This window comes from Artibeus jamaicensis, unplaced genomic scaffold, assembly GCF_021234435.1.
Source record: "Artibeus jamaicensis isolate MK-2021 breed Jamaican fruit bat unplaced genomic scaffold, CSHL_Jam_final contig_519, whole genome shotgun sequence".
In the NCBI taxonomy this organism is placed as follows: domain Eukaryota; kingdom Metazoa; phylum Chordata; class Mammalia; order Chiroptera; family Phyllostomidae; genus Artibeus; species Artibeus jamaicensis.
This window is the reverse complement of record NW_026521871.1, coordinates 49,492,392-49,505,514: the sequence shown is the minus strand read 5'-3', so window position 1 is coordinate 49,505,514 and position 13,123 is coordinate 49,492,392. Positions and strand designations below refer to the sequence as shown.

At 48.3% G+C, this 13,123-nt stretch overlaps 1 protein-coding gene across 2 annotated transcripts in view; it reads right to left on the bottom strand.

Moving 5' to 3' along the window:
• Positions 1-13,123, bottom strand: part of MYRIP (myosin VIIA and Rab interacting protein) — a 196,616-nt gene that overhangs the window by 32,452 nt on the left and 151,041 nt on the right. For both annotated transcript variants that reach the window (XM_037148349.2, XM_037148348.2), the window contains exons 10-11: positions 10,587-11,224; positions 541-780 (exon numbers count right to left, since the gene is read on the bottom strand). In XM_037148349.2, the coding sequence (XP_037004244.2) occupies positions 541-780; positions 10,587-11,224 (878 nt within the window). The remainder of the gene's footprint in view (positions 1-540; positions 781-10,586; positions 11,225-13,123) is intronic.

Sequence of the window (13,123 nt, the reverse complement as noted above, 5' to 3'; positions counted from 1 at the left end):
TTGGGGGCCCTGGGAGTAGCAGTGTTTTTAATCTGTTTACTACCCTGGGACTCCACATGAGGATTCTGAGGCCAAGATGAACAAATCTCAATCTGAAAACCGTGGAGATAAATGATCCACGAGGCCATGTGCACACACAGACCATGGCCTGAGGCTTCGTTGTTGACCAAAAGGGGGATGGCTCGATGCTCCCAATGCACAGACAAAATTCCTCATGGGAGGGTGAGGGACCCGGCTCCCTGCCCATGAGGGAGGCCATGGCATGAAATTACAGACCGGAGACCAAAGGGCCGTGTTGATGAAGGACAGTCAGCAGGAGATGATAAGTCTTGGAAGGCTTCCAAGAAACACAATGCTGGTTTCCTGACTGAGTCACTCGGGTCTAACCAGAAAGGCTCCCACAGGCTCCCCAAAATGTATGGGGGAGACCATTTTAGAGAGAGCCCTGTGGGTGGCCCCCATCTCTGTGCAAATGCAGAGCCTTTCCCGGACCCCAGCTGCAAGAACCACGCTGTCCGCAGGCAGGTGCACGGTCCTTACCTTCATCAGCTCTTCCTGGACGCTCTGGCCGTTGTCTTCCGAGGACAGACTTCCCTTCTGGTTCTCAGACTCCGTCTTGGACTCCGACTCCTGATCCTCCCCCGACGAGGTCTCCTTCTCGCTCATGTTCACTGCCAACTCGAACAGCTTGTTCCTCGCTCTGTCCTCCGCGGTGTCTGCACCGGTCCGGGGGTGCTGAGCCTTGACGCTGAGGTCGCTCTCTGATAAATCACCCGACACCTGAATGAAAACGGGAATCGTGAGCTGAGGACGCCTCTGCTACAGGCACGTGGCTTGCTGTCCCCAGTAACACCCAGTGAAGGATCGAACCAGAAGGGAACAGCTCTGTGACCTGCTCTGCGTCCTCTACAGATGGGCGTTCACTTTTTACTTCTATTTTCTCACACACACACATCTCAGCCCTTGGTGGAAGGGTTCAGGCAGATGCGCATCTATACCCAGAAACACCTTGGAATTCAACGGTGTTTTTCATTCACCAAACCCTTCCTGGGCACCCAGCCTAGGCGGCGCTGTGCTGGTGCTGATAAGGCCAGGCTGGACACCCTGGCCTGCTCTTAGGGAAGCAGCCACAGTAACGCCTTCTCTACTAACTGTAGCCATGGTGACTGCAGAGAGGAGGGTGGCCGGGCAGGAGGGGTGCTCTGATAGCCCACTGAGGGGCACTTGCTAGTGTGGGGGCAGAGAAATCTTCCTTATGGAAGGGATGTTTGAGTTGAGAGTCAAAGTATAGCAGTTACCCAGCTGAAAGGGAGAGAGAGAAGAACAGGACTCCAGGGCCAAGATTCGGAGATGGAGCGAGGTCCCTGCCCATTCGGAAGCAATACTGTATGACAGTCCCGTGATAACTACGTAGTGTAGTAATCCCATCGATGGCTCCTGCTACCCACTTGGTGAGTACCTCCTTAGCTCCTTCTGTGAGTAAGCCCCTGACCAGGCCTGGGGAACTCCAGGAGGACATGGAGGCTCTCCCCTCACTTTATTCTTGACCTTGACTTGGACGGATGTCTGTGGAATGTTCACATAACCCTCAGCACACTATCAGGGTCTCTTAGACCCAATTTTAATTTTTTCAGTTTCCTCTCTGAGTTGTTCAATCTCTTTATAAGGCTTGATATGTCATGGCTTTTATTATTTTGTGAAGGGCTTCTAGAGAATATAGAGAAAATTGACTTATATTTTAAATAACATATAACTCATTCTATTTTGCATTTACTCTATGGGCACATTAGGCCCTTTTAAAAATCTAAGGTATGTAATGAGATCTTTGTGATCTTATTTTTCCTAACTTTTGAAATATTTTGCTAGTGCATCATCTTGGGAGATATCTTTCATTATTACTCATCAGTTATTCCCAATTATGCTGAAAGAGACTCAGACAATATTAGAGAAGAATAGAATTGCCCAGAAGGATGACTCAGTAGCGAAATCAATCATCACCATTTTGAGTTTGCTTTCAGCTCATTGTGTACAGTTGAGAATTCAAAATTTCATAATGGCAAAGAGGAGAAACTGACAGAGAACAATACTTTGAGATTATTTGGTGACTCAGGAGACGAATTTGAAGCGGGGCACAGCCGTCTGGACTCCGACAATGGTGGCCAAGATGGTTGTAGACACAGCACCTCAGACTGAGAGTCTTCCGATGATTGTGTCCGAGGTGAATTATCTCCAACTCGAGAATCAGTGAGTACACAATGTAGGAATGAGGACAGAAATGCGGTGTTTTCATTTAGTCAGTCATTCAACGGGAAGGGCTTTATCCCACACGTTTGCAACCAGAATCTGGACCAACCCGTTTTGCTAAAAAGATGTGTGGCAGTCTTTCGTTCTTAATGATATTTGTGCATCAAATTGGCTGGACACAGTTTATAATCGAGCAAATGCGAAGGGCAGCTGACAACATAAAGGCGATTAGAAGGACATAGGTTGTAGAAACACACAATCACTGGACTGGTCAGCGAAACAAGGTCCACTGGCAGGTCCTTGAAAGATGAGAATGACTTTAATATAGGGACATGAGGCCAGGCATTCTTAACGAGGAAGTAGCAGGACCAGCCAGACCCAGGATAGGTGAGCCTGCTTGGCGTGGTCAGAGGAAAAAGGCCTAGAAGTGGAGAGAGGGGGGCACTTGGGGGTTGGGAGAAAATGGGCCTGGAGCGACTGCAGGGGCTGAGCATCAGCCGAAGGAACCAAGCTTTTCCCAGCGAAGAGTTTGGCTGCTACTGTTGTGTTATGCACTAGATCAGCCAGGGAGGCAGCCACTGGCGCCAGCCCACACCTGGTAGCCTTCTCCTACCACCTCACTCGACAGATTTCACACGCCCGACGGTCAACTCATCCTAACTCTGCTTTGCTTGACTGCGGCGTTAGCCTATTTTTTTTTTATCATATAAGAACTTAGGAAGAATTAGTCAATGATGATTCAGTCCTACTCAGCAAACATGCACTGAGTGCCTACTATGTGCTGGGCCCTGGGATGGGCACTGAAGCTGGAAAGCGAGAGGGACGATGTCCCTGCTGTGGTGGAGGTCATGGTCTGAGGGAGGGAGGACTACCCAGCCAGAGTATTGGGCTACGCTGGGTTCAACACACACACACGGCGGGGGGGGGGGGGGTCTCAAGAGGGCCCCCTGGTTGGTTGAAGGGAATGTCGTCGGGGAAGCGGAATTGGGACAGGTGATATCTGAGCAGAACCTTAAAGAATGGAATCCTAAAAACTGCAAGGACAGACCTCATGTTTCATTTGAGTTGAGCACTCAATCACTGCTGAGTGAGGGCCCCAGAGTCCTGTAATGACCTGCCATTGTGGGGATGGGGACCCGACACCCTGGAGGTGCAACACTGAACAAGGTGGAAGCATCATTATCAAAAGCCACGAGAGCTTAAAAACTAACTGAGTGATATGCGGCCACGTAACAGTTACCAGGCAGATGAACAAAGACTTACATAGACATTGATACAGTAAGGCTTCCCCTGATGTTGTCAATAGGTTCTTGGAAACTGAGACTTTAAGTGATACGATGTGCAATGAAACCATTTTGGCCACAGGCCAGTGGACGCGAACAGAAGGGAAGTCCCTATGTCATCTTTCCGATCACAAAAACATCACCAAAAAAAAAAATGGAACAATTCTAATGTTAAATATGGAAATACGTTGGAGCGACACAGACATTTCAGAAAGGCTAATGAAAACAAGTAAGACCATTATTTTTTTTAACCCACTTACTCCAGTTCAAGGTTGCCAGGGTCTGGAGCCTGTCCAGGCAGCTCAGGGTGTGAGGTGGGACCCAGCCTGGACAGCCCCACGCACGGACACCCACACCCACTCAGGCTGGGACGAGGAACACATGCCAGTTCACCTCCCATGCATGTCTTCGGGATGTGGGGGGAAATGGAGTCCCCAGAGAAAATGACACAGACATGGGGAGAAGGGGCAGACTCCACACAGACAGCGGCCCTGGCTGGGAACGAATTGTTTAATATCCTCATCAAGGTTACAATGAAACAGCATTGAACAAAATGACGATACTCAGAGGACCTGCTGTAGTGAGAATATTCTCCCGGCCTCAAACCCTGGTCCAGAATGTAAGAGAAATGCTCATCCTACAACAAGGAAACAAAAACACAGCATCTGAGCCTGCTGCCGCGGTGGCGGGCTCTTCGGGCTTCCAAAGCTCAGCCCCGCCCCCAACCCCCTTAACACTGCCCTGTTCTAGGGCCACTTAGAAGACACACTTCCCCCAACAACCTAAATGTGTGAAGGGAGGAACCAGCCATGGAGCCAAGCTACATCCTTGGAGGTGGGGTCATGAAATGGCAAGCCCTAGGATGGAGTCTATAAAAACCACGCAGAAGGAAACAGTAGTTTTGATGTTTTCTATCCCTTCCCTTATTCAATTTACGCGTGTGCGGCTAGGTCCTTAGCCATCTGTTCAAAGACTCCCATAGTGAGACAGTAATCAACTCCTGTCTTCAGCCAGCAGAGGGGAAATGACTCGAGTGTGCTAGATATTGGCAAACAAAAGGTGGGGGAAAGCATTATCCTTACTCGAAAATGACTACCAGAAAATGGTAACATGCAGCTACGGGAAAACTCCACAGAGCAAAAAAGCAAAAGTTAGCTGGAAGACACCACGCAAGCTTTACTAACAGCCAGGACACAATGTCTGCAAGCCGTTTTGCATTTGCCTTAAAAAGGGATAATTCAGAGAGTCTGTGAAGTGGGGGAAGTGAGTTCCAGGCGATAAGCACGCGGACGGAAAGACCATAAGATGAGACAAAATGGGGAGACTGAGGAGACGACAGATGGAAGAGAGACCGACACCACTGCCGCAGGATCGGAACCTGCAGCTGAAGCGGCGCAGCAGCACTGATCCTGGGAAAACAGGAGCGAGGTAGAGGACAAACGGGGGAAAGACAGAAGCGGGAAAACAGTGAGAGATGACTGCAGACGTAGGAGACAAAGAATCGATGACAGCATACAAATGACGGGTGGCCCGGGAGAAGCAACAGTCACAGTGACAGAGGAAAATGCCCCAGAGCTGAAAAAGTACCTAAGTGCACACATCACGTGCCACAGCATGAAATAAACACACACCTACCGTCCTGGCAAGGATGCTTGCTTTTTAAAGAAACAACAAATCAAATAATTTTGAAGAGGAGAAGCAAATGTTATATACAGGGTGAGGCAAAGTAGGTTGACAGTTGTTCATGCAGAAAATAATACAGTAATTGATAAATAATTACACAGGAATATAGTCTGTGTTCCGTGGAGTAACGACTGTAACCCTCCGTCTGCCCACCCCTGTCCAAAGGGAAAATTCGGTGCCCTTCGGGCCTCAGCCCAACACTGAAATTATCTGCTGCAGAGAGTTGGGGAGAAGAGATTCTGACCAACACATTCCGTGCTGCCTACGGGCACCAGGGCACTGGAGTTCATCCAAGAGGACAGAAAGATGTGTTCATCTGTCTGTGATGGCAGCTTGAACAGAGACATGCACGTGAGGAGGGGGTTTGAGGTCAGGGAGGAAGGTCGAAGATGTGGGAAAGAACTTCTGTGTCCAGCTGGCTGCATCTGTCCGTCATGGCTGGTGGGGGGGGGGCGGCCAGCAGACACAGGCTGCTGCCTCGTCTGGGCGACTCGCCGGACTGAGGAGATGGACAGGAGGAAAACCACAGACGGATGAAGACAGCAGCAATGAAGCGGGGGAATCGGGGAAGTGAAGACGGCGGATATGAAGGCAAATGAATGCCAGCTTCAGGAGGCAGGACCTTGGAGGAGACTCAGATGTATCAAGATGTGGATTATTCCCAAATAGTGAATACGTTTGGAGCAATCCAATCAAAACAATAAAAAAATGTTGTTTTGGTATTAGAAAGCAGGTTTTTAAAAATCATGTATAAGGATAAAAGAATTGATACAAGTCAAGACACTTTTAGAAAATGTCATTAACAAAAGCAACAGTAAAGGGAAGACCGTCGATCAGATATCAAAATATATTACAAAATTCATTTAGGTAAAATAAAGTATTCGTGTGTGAATGGGACTTCTGGATCAGCAGAACAACAGAGAGTAAAACACTAGACTTGTGGAAGAAAAAGAAGGTTAATAGATATTATTAAAGAGGGTATCTGAAGCCAGCAGGTAGACGAGGAATTATTTAATAATGCTTTGGTGAGAAATACTTAATCCAAATAAATAAGGTTAGATCTTACCCCTCATATCATCCAGAAACATAAAGGATAAATGGACTAACGGGCCAAATGTAAAATACAAAACTATGAAGTATTAGGAAAATATTCCTATAAACCTGGGGGATTTGAAGCTTTCTTAAATGAGGTACCAAATAAAAAAGATAAAAGAAATAATTGATACATTATTATTAAGAAAAAAGATTAGAAATTACTAGTAACAAAAATTTTTGCATGTCGAATAGACTTAAATAAAGTTAAGGCAGAAGTGATAAACCAGGGGAGAATACTGTCAATGTGTAACCATCAAAAAACTAAAATCTTTATATGTATGACCCATGGACATGAACTAAGGTGGAGAAACGATGGTGGGATTGGGGTACAGGGTGGAGGGGAATAAAGGGGAGAAAAAAAGATAAAAACCCTGAAATAGAAAATATAATTACAAAATAAAACTAATTCATAAAAATCACAAGAAAAAGGCAAATGGTGCAACAATAATAGAGGGAGGGAAATGTGTCTTTCACAGAAGAAAACACGCAAAGAGCTTTAAATATAGAAAAAAGGCTCAACTTCAGTAGAAAGTGTGACAGTGGTAACTAAAGAGAAATGTACTCTTTTCCTCATGTAAGTTTGGGACAATGTAACAGACTAACAACACTAAGTCCTGTGGACACTCAAACTGCGCTACGGTGGACCGTGCAAATCACTAGGCGGTTTGGGAGCTTGATTTGGCAAGAACTCACTAAACTGAAAGATCTTTATACCCTTCCGGTCAGCGATTCTACCTCCTGCGCCTTTACAAAGAGACCGGCACAATGATATTCTCTGCAGTACTGTTTATAACATCGACGGGGAAGAGCCTTCAACACCATCATTCCCGGCACTACTGACTGTTGACTCCTCCCCACCCCCAAGAGAGCAGTGGAGACCCCGGGGGTTGGCTGGGCGCGGGGAGCAGCCTGCCCACGTGGGGAGACGTCTTTCGTCACTAGCATTGCTTAAAATTTTTGTGCGTGGTGCAGAGCGATACTAAAAAGTCAGGCTTTTGTTAGATTTGTCTGCTCAGAAATTCTCCCCAGGTGAAGAAGGGCTGTACCCTCATTGCCTCCCCCCTGATGGATGGCTCCCACTCCCACCCTCCTCCTTGGGACCACAAGACGCAATCTTCTACAGGTGCTGTGTGTACCTTTGGGTGCACTGTCATCTCTGTTGCTTTTTGTTAAGAGAAAGAGGTGGAAGAATATGGAGAGAAAGATGCTGGTTTTGCTAAAACACAGATACATTTACAGAACTGTATTTCTAAATGTACCGTGCGTGTGTAAATGCACAAATACAACTGCTGTCACTTGGGGGAAGATGACAGAGACTTAGGGTTGTGGTCAAGAAGGACTATATCTGTGTTTTGAAACGTAGGAAATGTATTCAAATTTACAATATATAGTAAACTAAATAGAAGGGACGACCAGGCAGGAGGCCAGGGTTTTGAAGTCCCTGGAAATGCAACCCTGTTGCCACCTAGCGAGAAGAAGAGGACACTGCCAGGAAGGGGGATATAACGCCAGTCCCAGCACCTTTGTCTGGGCCCTTGCCTCCTCCCTGTAGGTGTCTTGCAAAGATTAACATCAGAAGGCAACTTTCCGGCCGCTTCAGCGTACATAGGAAGCTTCAGACACCTAGTGCTGGTGCATGTAGGGCATTTTATACCTGCAAGTGTGCAGGCAATCCACAAGAATATCCCAGAGGGAAGTTACTCAGTCTCCGGAAAACAGTCTGCACTTGAGCTAGATAATAATGACTCACGGTGGCACGGAATGTTACATTTCTACTCTGCATCACAACACTCCCAGAGGGGCAGATTTGTAATGGGCTTGCTTTACCGAGGACAAGGTGAGAGCTAGGACCAACTACAGGGCTTCTTCTAGAAGGCACTGTATCAGCAGGTCAGGCAGGACTGATGCCGAACTCTGCGACCTAAGGGCCAGTGTGTCCACAGCCATCTTCATGGGGGCCCCTGGGATCGGGGGCCTGGCTGGCACGTTCACAGACCGTCACTGTGGCAGATGCCGGCCGTGTCCTCAGCCCGTGTCCCCTAGATCTGCATCAGTTTCCTGCAGCCCCAGGGGCAGTTTCTGGCCCACTTACAGTTCCCTACTTTAGTCCCAGTCTCTCTCTTCTTCCCTGTCTCAGGCACCATCCCGGCAAACCTGGTACCCTGGGTGGGGTGGGTCCCCACCAGTGGGAGGTGGGAGGCGATGGTAACTACCCCCGGTCTCCCAGTGCGACAGCTCTCAGCGCAGACCCATGCGGCTTCTCTCAGGGTCACTGGAAGGTTGGAGCCCCCAGGCCTATAATGTGCCTGAAGGGCCTTTCTCCCTCCCATCTCACTCACGTGCTTCCTGGGATCTCCTCCCACAGAAACCTACATCCCAGTCCCTGACTCAGGACCCACTTGAGGTGGAACCCAAACTAAGAGCGCAGGGCATGATGGCTGGGCACTACTGAAGGGGCAGTGACACTCGTGGGTGTGGCTGCTCCAGGCGCATAAAAAGTCAAAGTTGATAGTAATGCAAGAGAGTGACTGTGATGTCCCCACGGAGGGCAGAGGGGACATGATACATCTTCCTTAGCACTCTCAGTTTCAGATGCTGCAACCTGCCGCTCATGCAAGGTCACTTCAACGTTCCCGGCTACGTGTGTCAGTTCTGAGTTTAGAAAATGCTGCCATGGGAAGGCCAGTGGGGCTCCACACAGCTGGGTGTTTGGTCCCTGGTGATCGCAGCCCTCCTCCGGGAAGAGGGGAGGACAGGGCAGGGTGAGACCACAGGCGCAGAGCTGGGGATGAGCAGCATGTATTTAGAGAAAGTCAAATTAATCTGGTTACCAGAGAACCCTAGAGACCCCGCCAAGAAACTGCTAGAACTGATCAATACATTTAGTAAAGCAACGGGATACAAAATGAGTATCCAGAAATCAGTTGATTTTTATACACCTATATGATCAGAAAAAGAAACAAAACTAAGAAAACAATCCTACTTACAATTGTGTCCAAGAAATAAAATACCTAGGGATAAAGCAACCAAGATGTAAAGGATCTATATTTGGAAAACTATAAAACACTGAAGAAAAAAACTAAAGAAGACACAAATAAGTGGAAGCATATTCCACGTTCACAAATAGGAAGAATTAACATGATTGAAGTGTCCATACTACCCAAAGCAATCTATAGATTCAGTGCAATTTCTATCCAGATACCAAAGGCTTATTTCACAGGATCAGAACAAATATGCCAAAATTTTATATGGAACCACAAAAGACTCCAAATAGCCACAGCAATCCTGAGAAAGAAGAATAAAGTTGGAGGAATCATGCTGTCTGATGTCAGACTATGATACAAAGCTGTAGTAATCAAAACAGCATGGTAGTGGCTTAAAAACAGACACACAGATCAACGGAACAGAATAGAGAGTCCAGAAATAAACCCATGCCTTTATGGTCAATTAATAATTGAGAAAGGAGGCAAGAGCATACAGTGGGATAAAAACAGTCTATTCAATAAATGGTGTTGGGAAAACGGGACAGATACATGCAGAAAAATGAAACTAGACCACCTTCTCACACCACACAAAAGAATAAACCAAACAGGCAGAGCCACCAAGAATTCTGAGAGGGGGTGTGATATGGACTAAGGATTCACAGAATTCCGGGAAATCGTGCCCCGAATGACCACATTGAAATAACGTTCCCTGAGGTCTGGCTGTGTGTAGGGCAGAGTGCAGCTCTTCATAAATATTATTGTATTCATGCCTCTCAACCCTTCCAATACCTCTGTTTTACAGGCGAGGAAACTGAGACCGAGAGTACGCCTTCCCCGGGTTGCGCAGCTGGATTTGAGCCCTGGAGGGCTGACTCTAGGCCCCTGGCCCCTAAGCCGGTGGCCCTCAAACTTCGATGCACAGTCGTATTATCAGTAGAGCTCCTTACAGCACAGATGGCTGGGCCCTGGCCTCCGAGTTTTTGATTCAGCAGGCCTGGCACGGGGTCTGAGAATCTGCATTTCCAACCAATTCCCTGGTCGTGCTGAGGCTGTGGTCTTGGGCCATGCTTTGCAAACCTACTTTCAGCTCTAAGCTGTCATCCCCGAGAGAAGGCCTGGAACCCCAGGGAGTTGAAATGACCTGCCTAGGTCACTCAGCTACTTAGCAGCCAAAACCAAGAGGAGAATCAGGGTCTGTGAATTCTTAACTCAGGACTCTCTCTGCATGCTGTGCCTGGAGGAGGGCACATCCTTCTGGAAAGAGTGTGTGTGTTCTTGCACGCGCCCATTTTATTACCTGGTGTGTGTTCGGTTCCTGGGAACGAGCACTTGGGGAAGGGAGCTCCTTGCTTGGCTCCTCGGATCCCCCTCGGGCCCTTCTCCACCTCCTGGCCCGCCGGTCTGTGGTGTGGGGGGCTTCCTCGGGCTCGCTGCTGTCCGAGGTCTCTCTGCTGGCTGCCTGGGGATTGAAGTTCACGTCCAGCTCTCCCTGGAGGTGCATCTTTTCAGCTGCAGGATTCCTGGGGGCCTTCCTCTGTAGCCAGGACAGCCTGGCTCGACGCCCAGCTTCCCGGGAAGAGCCAGTGGAGGAGGTCTCGGAGTCAGAGCACATGGCCTCGGGGTTGGGAGACAGCCTAGAGGAAGCGGAGGTGGCAGAAGGGCCACGGTCCAAGCCTTGAGCCTGCGTGGGCTGAGGCTGGGGGGTCCTGGGCAGACCTTGGGGCCCTGGGCACAGCGTGCTCAGGGCCGCACCCCAGTCAAAGTCCTCCTCGCTGTCGGAGCCCATCTCCTCGTAGGCGGACGCCACACTGGAAGCAGCCTCCAGGGCCTGAAATGTGAGGCTCTTAGCCTTGGCCAGCAGGCGGGTTGGGGGCGGAGCGCCATCCTTCAAGGCCAGCCAGTTCCCATCGGGACTCTGCAAAACTGGGGCCAGCTCTGCAGGTGGGAGGGAGGGAGAGACCAGAGAGGGCTGTTACCACCTTAGAGTGAGGGGGTGTGGCTGTCACTTTCCCTGTGGCTGGCTTCCGGGGACTTAGGGAGCAGCCAATGCTAGCAAGTCCATAGGTGCATGCCTAGTTGGGAGCAGGCTTAAAGGTCTTCAGAAAGTCCCTTGAGGCCTCACAGGGACTGTCCCCTGAATTTCATGTCCCAGCTGTGAACCCAGGAGATGCTTCCTCCAGGTCTCTGGAGTGATCGTGTGTTGGGGGGAATCCATTAACTGCTGTAAGCACTGCTGAGACTTACATCAGAGTGGCTGTGGTTTGCTTAGGCCACTGTGTCCCCGTCACTGACCCCAATGGTGCCCCGGCACCAACCCTCCCCTGAGGCATAAACAGAGCTGCTGAAAATAGCCCAGTGGATGTTCCTCTGCTAAGGTGACCTCCATCTCTGGGCCTCCTGTTCTACACTTGTGCTTTGCTGAGACTGAGCTGTGCCCCCGGGAGGAATCTGCCTCCTGCCAGACCTACTGGACAGCTGTCAGGGACACTGCAATCAGCCTGGACACTCCGGCACGTCTCGGCCCAGTGCTGCTCAGGGGGACCAGCAGGGAGACATCCAGAAGGGCTTTGTTCATTCATTTATTTTCATTGTCAGTCTTCCTCCGAGATGCAGGGATGTTTGGGCAGAGTGGGGAATCTTGTATGTGTGTGTGATGATGTTGAACTGAATTTTATGTTTAATACTGGATAAATTACATGCAGGTGCCTTATTTTACAGGAAATTATGCAAACAATCATGTTTGAAAACCAAAACCCTCTGCAAATGTATTTGGCATGTTCATAGCTCAGTGGGGAACTATTTGTGAAATGGAGTGTCTTTTAGGAGGCTTTATAATATCCTTTAAGTTTATCAGTTTGTGAGTTTGAATTTCCAAGTGCTGTTTTTTGTCCTGTGGCATCTGAGAGTCCCTTCTTTGTGAGAATTTTCAATCCATGGTGAGACACAAAGAAAAAAATAGGAATGAATGAATAAATGAATATGAATATGGATATGCTGGCCAACAGGGGGGTAAAGAAAAGCGTATCTAGCTCTGGCTGGCATGGCTTAGTGCAGCGCTAACCTGTGAACCAAAGGCCCACTGGTCTGATTCTCAGTCAGGGCACATGCCTGGATTGCATGCCAGGTCCCCAGTAGGGGGCATGAGAGAGTCAACCACACTTTCGTGTTTCTCTCCCTTTCTCCCTCCCTTCCCCTCTGTCTAAAAGTAAATAAATAGCCCTGGCTGGTGTAGCTCAATGAATTGAGTGTGGGCTGTGAACCAAAGGGTTGCTGGTTCAATTCCCAGTCAGGGCACATGCCTGGGTTGTGAGCCAGGTCCAGGTCCCCAGTGGTGGCCACGTGAGAGGCAATGACACATTGATATTTCTCTCCCTCTCTCCCTCCCTTCCCTTCTTTTAAAAACAAATAAACAAAATCTTGTAAAGAAAATAAAAGTAAATAAATAAAATCTTTAACAAAAAAAGGAAGGCATATCTAGAAAGGAAAAATACACTTAAAAAATAAAACTCCAAACCATGTACATCCATAAGGAAAATTTCATGTGCTCACATAATTCTTTGCAGTTTCTACTGACAGGTACTAAAAGGGTAACATGGAAATGCTCTCTTTTGTAAAATCTTTAGAATGACTATTTAAAAACACTGGTGTGTTTACTTTTTGTGCTGTAACAACAGTGGAATTTGCTTATGTAGCTGTTAGTTAAGTCTTTTCCCTTACAGAGTAGAAGTGGCAGCACAACCTTTAAAAACACATTTCTAAAATAGGTATTTTGCTGCTGATTTATGGCTGTTGTGGCTGAGGAAATGGGTTGAGACTTAACTGATAACAGGGAGC